This window comes from Chrysochloris asiatica, unplaced genomic scaffold (assembly GCF_000296735.1).
Source record: "Chrysochloris asiatica unplaced genomic scaffold, ChrAsi1.0 scaffold00042, whole genome shotgun sequence".
In the NCBI taxonomy this organism is placed as follows: Eukaryota; Metazoa; Chordata; class Mammalia; order Afrosoricida; family Chrysochloridae; genus Chrysochloris; species Chrysochloris asiatica.
Genome location: NW_006408560.1, coordinates 8,151,322 through 8,161,209, shown reverse-complemented (window position 1 = coordinate 8,161,209; position 9,888 = coordinate 8,151,322). Strand labels below are relative to the sequence as shown.

Below are 9,888 nucleotides of genomic sequence, written 5' to 3'. Positions count from 1 at the left end.
AGAGAATGGGATGTGGAGGGAGATGACGTAGGGGCCAGCGATGTGGGTAGGGGGAACCGCTGGGAAAGCCGTGGCGAGATTAAGTCATGAGAATTTGGGCCCAGGGTGGGATTTGTGCGTATCCTTTCTGACCTACCTGGCCAATTCAGCGATGAGGAGTATATTAGAGAATTAGCGAACTTTGTTTTATGAATGTTATTGTTGTTTGGGAGAGTGAGGGCGGGGCAAACAAAAATAAAGATTTCTCTAATGCGGACTTCCATTACCCCTCTCTCTCTTCCTATAGTTTTCCAGATTTGGGAGATTTCAGTAAGGTGGGTCAAATAGAATGGAGATGGCAAGACTTCTTGGGTGTATATGGGCCTAGATAAGTGATGGGATGGTTTCGAATTTATGGAGAAAAAAGCAAGTGATAAGAAAAAGACCACTGGGAAAATTTAGAGGCTTCTCCGTCTATTTGGTAGAGAGATGCGTGCTCTGAAGTGTCTCAGAGGTCTCCAGGGGGAAGGGAAGACCACTGTGAGCTAGTCTTCATGCCCTGTCTACTTTCAACTCTAGCCCTCATGCTGGGATGGCAGAAGATGAGCCTGACGCTAAGAGCCCAAAGACTGGGGGAAGGGCTCCCCCAAGTAATGCAGAGGCTGGTGAACCCACCACCCTTCTTCAGAAACTCAGAGGTACCATTACGTAAGTACTCATCACCAGCTCCACCTCTTGTTTCAAACCAAGTTGTAGACTTGTATTAGTATTCACTGCCTCTGCAGATGAACTACTTCTCCTTGAACCTGACCAAAAGGAGATTTTTCCCTTATAAAAGTGATTCTTGAATTAACATTTTTATTCTTTTTTAACAGTCCACCTAGTTTGTATATAAATTAAATATATGTTTGTTTGTTTTTTAAGTGATTCTTGAGCACCTATTAGGCATTTCAGTCCTCTTCCCATCCCTAGCAATCAGATAAAGGGATGGGGGGAAATCTGTGTGTGATCCCCACTTTCTCCTCTTTCCTACAGCAAAGCTGTGCAGAACAAAGTTGAGGGGATTCTGGTAAGTATTTGGGGGAAGGCAGCAATAGAGGGATGGAATTAGGGGAGGAGGATGCTGAAGATGATATAGACAAGTTGAAAGTTTAATGTGGGAGAGGCAGTGCTATCTGCCACGTCAGACGATAATTTGCATTACAACTTGGCTACCAGTTTGACCTTGAACATCTCACTTCCCCTTTTTCTGATCTCAGTAGCTGTAAATCAGAACTGACTCCACGGCACATAACAACAACAACATATCAAAGACCAGTATTGATAAATCAAAGATGATCCCTATGTTCCCTCTTCCACATGATAGTCCATAGGGGGACCTCTCAGCACAGTGAACATTCAGCTTCAGATCATTTCTAAGGTCCTTTTCAATCTGACAATGTATAGGTTAGCTAGACTTTATGGTAACAATCAGAGGGTCCTACCTTGGGTTCTTCTTGGCCTTACTGTTTCTCCTACCTGTGTCCTCTACCACCTCAGCAAGATGTACAGAAATTCTCAGACAACGACAAGCTGTATCTCTACCTTCAGCTCCCCTCAGGACCCAGCACTGGAGACAAAAGGTAGGTTTGGTACTTGAGTTCTAGGTGTCAGGAGTTTTGACTCTTGGACAAAGTCTCCCAGGGAAGGAACCAGGTGAATAGGAAGACTTGTTGTAACTGTTGTCCATGAACACGAAAGCAGGCCCTTTGTCCTGGTTTGGTTTACCAGGGTCAGGTAGATTCTAAGTGAACTCATTTGGTCTAGCACCTGCTTACGTGGTAGTTTGGGTAGAACCAGGATAACTGTTGGGGTCTTTAAGTAACCTTTGTCTCTTTCCTTTATTCTGCAGCTCAGAACCAAGTACACTCAGCAATGAGGAGTACATGTATGCCTATAGGTGGATCCGCAACCACCTAGAAGAACACACTGACACCTGTTTGCCAAAGCAAAGCGTTTATGATGCCTATCGGTGGGTAAGAGGGTGGCTGAGCATAGAGTTAGCCCCTTGCCCCCAGAGAGCTCCCTGCCCTGGTAAGACCTGATTTCCTAAAGGGATTCCCAAACTTTAGCTCTAGGGATCCTCTGAATCAACCCCTGGCTTTCTCTGAATTCATCCTTATTCTATCCCTATCCACTCAGGAAGTACTGTGAGAGCCTTGCCTGTTGTCGCCCACTCAGCACTGCCAACTTTGGCAAAATCATCAGAGAAATTTTTCCTGACATAAAGGCCCGAAGACTTGGTGGCCGGGGTCAGTCTAAGTATCCTTGATTGGAGAGGTTGGGGATAGGGAGCTAGGGAGGAAAATTTGGGATGTGAGAAGCCATGAGTGGAAATGGCATAACCTTCCTGAGAGTCTTAGAGATCCCCATGTATTGGCTGCTCCTTAATTCATATCAGATACTGCTACAGCGGCATACGAAGAAAAACTTTGGTATCTATGCCACCCCTGCCTGGACTTGACCTGAAGGGTATTGAGAGTGTAAGTAACAAGTAACACTAATTCCACCCTTCTCTCCCAGATCTCTTTGGGACATGTTTGAGGGCTAACAGAGTTTAGGTAATGATAGATATTTTATTGTTGTTAGGTGCCATTGAGTCGGTGCCGACTCATAGTTACCTTATGCACAGCAGAACGAAACACTGCCCAATCCTGGGCCAACCTCACTATTGTTGCCACGCTTGAGCCCATTGATGCTGCCACTTTCCCAATCCATCTCGCTGGGGGTCTTCTTCTTTTTCTCTGACCCTCCACCTTACCAAACATGATATCCTTCTCCAGAGACAATATATCCGAAGTATGAGAGATGAAGTTTGGCCATCTTGGCCTCCAAGGAGCACTCTGACTGCACTTCTTCCAAAACAGATCTGTTGGTTCTATGGGCAGCCCACGGTACTTTCAATATTCTCCTCCAACACCATAACTCAAAAGCATCAATTTTTCTACGGTCTTCCTTATTTACTGTCCAGCTTTCACATGCATATGAGGTTATTGAAAATACCATGGTTTGGGTCAGGCTCACCTTTCTTCTCGAGCTGCTATCTCTGCTTTTCAACACTTTAAAAAGGTCTTGTGCAGCAGATTTGCCTAATGCAATATGTCATTTGATTTCTTGACTGCTGCTTCTGTGAGTGTTGATAGTTGATCCAAGAAGAATGAAGACCCATAGGATAGGAAGAAGGGTTATATACCCAGGAATTATAGATATAGCTCCAGGATATATAGCCCTTCTGCCTATCCTATATGTCTAGTGAAAAAAACTTGTGGGTTTCTAGAATGGGATGGGTAGACTCTTTCTTGGCCCAGATTTGGTCTCAGCTGTGGCCAATATTGGTTTCTGAGAAAGGGCAAAGGTTCTTTAGTTTGGAGTGTGATTGGGCATGTCCTTTACACTGCAGCCAGAAATGGGCCCAGAAGTAACCCCAGCACCTAGGGATGAACTGGTAGAGGCAGCCTGCGCCTTGACCTGTGACTGGGCAGAGCGAATCCTAAAACGATCCTTCAGTTCCATAGTAGAGGTTGCCCGCTTCCTACTACAGCAGCATCTCATCTCTGCCCGATCTGCACACGCCCATGTGCTCAAGGCCACGGGACTTGCTGGTGAGTAGTGGACCTTCTCTTATATTCTGAGAAACCCTCATCCCCTTTCAACTTCTAAGGCCCTCCCATGTTCTAGGATAGACACACCTTGGGATTTCCCTTCTATTCCTGGAGCCCCTTCTAGGACATGCCTTAGACCAGGAGTGGAGAACTTTTTTTCTGCCAAAATCTGTAACATTCTTGTGTCATACAAAATTATCAACTTAAAAATTATCCTTCTATTTGGTCAAACATTTCATTAACTTACCCCTAATGTGGTGGCCAGAGTCCTGGTGTGGCGCTGTGGGTTAATGCACCAGACTGCAAAGCCATTTGAACTATAAGATTGGCGGTTCAAGCTCACCAGCATCTCCTTGGAAACCCTACACAGGGTATGGGTCGGAATCGACTCGATGGCACTTAACAACAACAACAGTGTGATGGCTGGAGTCCTGGTGTGGCGCTGTGGATTAATGTGCCAGACTGCAAAGCTGTTTGAACTGCAAGGTTGGCGGTTCAAGCTCACCAGCTGCTCCTCGGAAACCCTATATAGGGTCACTATGGGTCAGAACCAATTCGATGGCACTTAACAACAGTGTGATGGCTAGTGTCCTGGTGTGGCACTACAGGATAAGCACTGAACTGCTAACCACAAGGTCAACGGTTCAAACCCACCAGCAGCTCCTCGGGAACCCTTATACAGGGTTGCTATGAGTCAAAGCCAACTCAACAGCACTTAGCAATAACAACAGTGTGATGTCTGGAAACTGCAGTTGCCTTGGCAAGGCCAGACCAAATGATTTTGAGAGCCTTACACGTCCCACAAGGAGCTCTGGTAGTATAGTGGATACGAATCGGGCTGCTCAAGGTCAGCAGTTGGAAACTACCAGCAGTTCTGTGGGAGAAAGATAAGGCGTTCTGCTCCCATAAAGATTTACAGCCTCAAAACCCTGTGCAGCGTCGCTATGAGTCAGAACCGACTCCACGGTACTTAATAACAACAACATGGCCCACGGGCTGGACATTCCCCACCCCTGCCTTAGACCATCATCTTTTCCCTGTAGGTCTGCCAGTCAGTCAGAATCACCTCCCTCTTCCATTCCTCAGTTTCCTCCTCTTTCTACTTATTACCATTTCTGGTATTTCTGCAGAAGAGGATGAACATGTCGCTCGGGAACGATTATCTAAATCCAAGAATGGTGTTGAGAACCTAGAGAGTGGAGCCCATAAAGAAACAGAGAGACCAGCCCAGGTAAGGAGGTTGATGCCCTTGACTCTACTAATTTGGGTGAGGGGGCTTCCTATACTTTTTCACCTCCTGTACTTGTATTTCCTCCAATACTCAGTTCTCAACACTTACTGTGTTCCTCTCTTTACTTTGTAGCCTCCCAAGGAGCTAGAACCCTGTACTGGAGCTGGCGCCCCGGTGCGTGGAGAGCGGAAGAAGAGTGTAATAGAGACCCCAGCCCCAGCTGCCAATAACCCACAGGTTAATGCCCTAATGTCTCGGCTACCTCCGCTCCTGCCCCGGACCCCTTGCTCACATATTCAGCCAATCCAAGTCTCTTCGCCTATTCTGGCCCCCAAGCTTTCTTCAGGGCCCTTGAAAGTGACTACGCTGCCTCTGCCCAGTAGGGCTGTAGGACCTCTGGCACCTGTGCCCATCATTAATATGATCTTACCAACTGTTCCTGCTTTACCTGGGCCTGGGCGAGCTCCATCTGTGGGTTTGACTCAGCCCCGGTGCACAGAAAACAGGGAGGTAGGCATAGGGGGTGATCTGAGACCCCATGACAAGGGTGTCAAGAGGACAGCTGAAGTACCTGTGAGTGAGGTCAGTGGGCAGGACTCACCAGCTAAAGCCCCAAAGCAAGATATAGAGGATACTGGAGCTGATTCCAAAAGAAAACGGGGTCGCCCTCGGAAGAAATCAGGTGGAAGCAGGGAAAGGAATTCTATCCCGGAGAAGTCAACAGGTGCCATGGACTCAGCCCAATCAAGGGTACTACTGGAGACATGGGGCTCTGGAAGGGAAAGCAATTCAGCTGGAGGGTCTTACAGTCCCAGGCAAACGGGAGAGGCAGAGAAAGGGACAGTGCTTGCCCAGGGCCAGGAAGATGGTGCTGTTTCCAAGGGATTAAGGGGCTCCAGTTCTCAGCATGCCAAAGAAGCAGAAGATCAAATTATTCTTGTCACCCCTAAAGTGAGCGTCATCAAGGGCAGTAGAAGCCAAAAGGAGGCTCTTCAGTTGGTAAAGGGAGAGATAGAGACTGCCACACAAGGTAATAAAGACTTAAAGGGGCATGTGCTTCAAAGTCCCTTAGCCTATGAATGTAAAGATCCCAAAGCAACACCCCCATGACACTTGGGAAAGTGTGTTGACCTATATATGTCAATTCTGTCTGCCTAGTAGAGGCTCTTGTCATACTTGTTTCTCATTTGACTAATCTTTACTTAAGGGACCATCCATTCTCAGTATAAATGCTTTGTCACCTTGTCTTACCTAGTGCCTAGTTCCTGCCTCTAACCCTTCCAGCTTGGTACCCTTGCCTTTAGCATCACCAATAAATCTGTAGTGATTTTCTTACCTGGATCCCTGTGCTATCCTGTGGGAAAATAGGGATAGAGTAAGTATGATGAATATATAGGTAGGAGCCTTTTGGCTTTAAATCATAGAAAACCTAACTCAAACTGGCTTAACAATAAAGTAAAAAGGGTTTACTGGCTCAACTAACTAAAGTCCAGAGTGAAGCTTGATCCAGTAAGTAAATACCTGATTTATTCTCTCTGCTCCACAATCTAGGATCATCTTTAGGCTGGGCCTCCTTGGGCTGCCAACTCTGCTAGGGTTACATGCTTTCTCATTTATATCTAAACCAGAAGGAGTGGGCATCTTAATGTCAGGAATCCTGGCAAAAGCCCTTAAGATTCATGCTGAGCAGGCCAGCCTGGGTCACATATCCATCCCTACCCAGTCACTGTGGCCGGAGGATGACATATGCTAATTTGCTTACTCTACATCATGGACTATCCCTTTCTTAAAAACATCAGCCTCTTCAGAGTCACATAGATAAACCCAAATGGAAACTGGGGGTGGGGGTGCTGTTGTTGATCAGCTGGACCTACTTCTTTTCATCAGTCTTTTATTTCTCTTACTACAATTGTGACCTCTTTCCTCTTGTTCTAGTCATTCTCCTTTAGGGACTCTCTCTTCAGTCTCCTTATTAAGATTAAAATTCCCTTTTTTTCCTCACCTACATTCTCAGAGATGGAGCTGATTCCTTTTCCTGCTTGAATTTCAGTTTTCATTACTGATAATCCCCAACCATTCATCCACATTCATCAGGAAAAGTAAAATTACTTCCTTGTCATTTTCATTCATTTCCACCGGGTGTCAGTCTCTTGTCATACACGGCAAGAGTTGTGTGGTTTCACTAGAATCTGTGGGTAGGGAAATAGCTCTGCACTTCAGGGTGCACCGATGGGGAAAAACTACAGACCCTACAGGTGTGTCCTTGGGGAAAGCTGTAAACCAGTATTTATTGAGGCTCTATTTTGTCTTCTGCATACAGTAGCTTCTGTCAGGGAATCTTGGTTTAACCAAGAAATACAGATTTTCTTTCAGGGAGACTTCATTTGTTCACTATTTTCACCACAGCAGATTTCTAAAAAAATATATGTAATATTTGATATCTATAAAGAATATATGTAATATAAATTATGAAGCATAATGATAAAATGAACACCTATAACCCATCATTCAACTTACACATTAAAAAAACATTGAATTTACTTTAGTTCCTCCCCTAGATCCTGCCTCTTCTCTAGAGGTAACTACTGTTCTTAATTTTGTGTTTATTAATTGCCTGATACGTATATATATTTAATCCTATATGTGGTGATGGTGGTGGTGGTTATGTGCTGTGGAGTCAGAACCGACTCATAGCGACCCTGTACAGGGCTTCCGAGGCTGTAAATCTTTACGGGAGCAGAACGCCTCAGCTTTCTCCCGTGGAACAGCTGGTAGTTTCGAACTGCTGACCTCAAAGTTTACAGCCCGATTCGTAACCACTATGCTACCAGAGCTCCTCAATCATATATGTATAGATGCTTAAATATTATATTGCCATTTTTTTTGCTTTCTAGCTTTACAAAAATGCTACACTGTAATTGCTTCCTGTCATTTGCTTTTGTCACTTAACAGTTCTAAAATGCATCTATGTCATTCTAAATAGTTATGATTTGGCCATTTTCATCTGTATAATATTCCATCAGGTGCATAAGCCAAAAGCTGTTTATACATGTGCTTACCAATGAATATTTGGGTTTCCAGTTTTTTGCTATTACAATGCTGCTATGAACATTCTCTTGTACGTTAGTGCCTTTATTTTTAGTCTAAGATTTCTAAAAAGGTTTCTAAAATGGTTCTTTTGGCCTGTGTGCCCTTTCAGTTGGGGACTGGATTTATCCTGCTTGTCTTATTCTCTGGAAAAGTTTAAATCAAATTGAATTGAAATGTTCCTTGAAAGTTCGGTAAAAGTCATTTGTAAAGCTGTTTAAAAAATCACCTGTAAAGTCATCTGAACCTGGCATTTCTTTGTGGGAAAATTATACTATTCATTAAGTTTATTAATTGTAGTTGTGATTTCCTCTGGAGTTGGTTTAAGTAAACTATTTTCTAAAATATTGTGAATGCTTTTTTTTTTGGCATGCAGTTCATATATTCTATTTTCTTTTTTGCCTGTTTTCTGGGAAACCATGCCATTTTTATCATTTTCGTATTTGTGTCTTCTCTTTTTCTTGATCAATTGTACAAGAAATTTGTTTATTTCTACTTGTCTGTCTCAGAACTACTTTGAATGTGTTTCCCATTTCATGAATTATTGATCTTACCTATAGTATCACCTTTCATCTGCTTTCTTTAGGTTTAATTTTATATTGTTTTATAACATCTTAATTTTGTCACTTAGCTAATTTTCTGACTGTTGTCTTCACTATTGTAAGTTTTCAAATATCTGTTTCTCTACATCCTACAAGTTTTTCTATGTCGTACAATATTGCCATTATTATCTAGTACTAAGAATATTTAAATTTCCTTTTTTTTTTGACTCATGACTTACTTAGAAAAGTTTTATAAATTTGCAAATCTCTGGAGAGTTCAAAATGTCTCATCTTTGATACTATTTTTAACATAATCTCATGCTCAGAGAATGTGTGGTCTCTATAATGCCAATTCTCTATAAAATTTGTTGTCATTGTTATTTTATATTCTGTAACGGATCTTGAATGTCTAAATCTGCTTTGTTGCTTTCTGCCCATATGTGCTCATAGTAATTTGTTTCCTTATATATTTTGTATCTTGGCTTATGATCTCATCTCTAGGAATCCTGAAATCTAAATTGGGGGTACTGTCCTCCAGAGAGGATTTGCATTTGCTTCTGCCACCAGCTGGGGGATGCGCCTAACCTAGGACCACATTAGCCCCATCCAGAGCCCAGTTTCATTCAGGAGTCCTAGGTTTCTCTCCCCTTCCTCAGTTAAACTCATGGCTTAAACTCTGCTCTGATATTGGCAGTTGACCCAGTACAAACCTGCTTTTCTGTTGCTCATGTTTCATTGAAGTTTCAGTGTTGTTGGTTTATCTTTTAATGATTTCTCTTGCTTTCTAATGAACCCAACAAGATGCTAAATTTTTATTTTAATTGTAATTTATTTAGGATCTAGTGCTGTCTTGTAGGATCCTTTCTCTTACCCATGCTGCCAGAGGTAAAAAGAAGCCCATTATTCCGGTTTAGAAGCTGGGTACAAAAAAGCTGGTAAGACTTAAGCTGTCTTCAAACATTTTAGTTGGGAAAACACATGATCTTAGCACAATGTAAATTATGTTCACGGGGAGTTAGAGGATTAACATAGGTCAGGCAAGGCGCCAGGAAGGGGTTCCCAGTAGAGGTGAATATAATAGCTGAAAAAGTATTGAACTCATAACACAAGGAACTAACAACAAAAAAGAACTGTTAGGCTACTGATTCTATTGCATAGCTTCTACAAGTTCAGGGAGATCAGCTTGGGCTGAGTAACTTGGGATGGCTTCACGGGAACGGTAAGCTTGAATTTAAAGTCTGGTGGTGCTGTAAGATAAGCATTGGACTATTAACTGCAAGGTCAGCAGTTCAAGCCTATCAGCAGTTCCTTGGAGAGACAATGAGACTCTGCCCCCATAAAAATTTACAGCCTCAGAAATGGGTTTGGTTTTTAGATTAGGACTTGAATAGGTGAGGTGAAAAACAAG

General features: G+C 43.2%; 1 protein-coding gene across 1 annotated transcript; it reads left to right on the top strand.

Moving 5' to 3' along the window:
- The first annotated feature begins 571 nt into the window (after window positions 1-571).
- On the top strand, window positions 572-5,961 carry RFX5 (regulatory factor X, 5 (influences HLA class II expression)). Its single transcript, XM_006861413.1, has 9 exons — window positions 572-687; window positions 1,015-1,048; window positions 1,519-1,601; window positions 1,871-1,990; window positions 2,161-2,280; window positions 2,420-2,501; window positions 3,419-3,620; window positions 4,751-4,851; window positions 4,984-5,961. The coding sequence occupies exons 1-9, from the start codon at window positions 572-574 to the stop codon at window positions 5,959-5,961; spliced, it is 1,836 nt and encodes a 611-aa protein (XP_006861475.1).
- The last annotated feature ends 3,927 nt before the right edge of the window (window positions 5,962-9,888 follow it).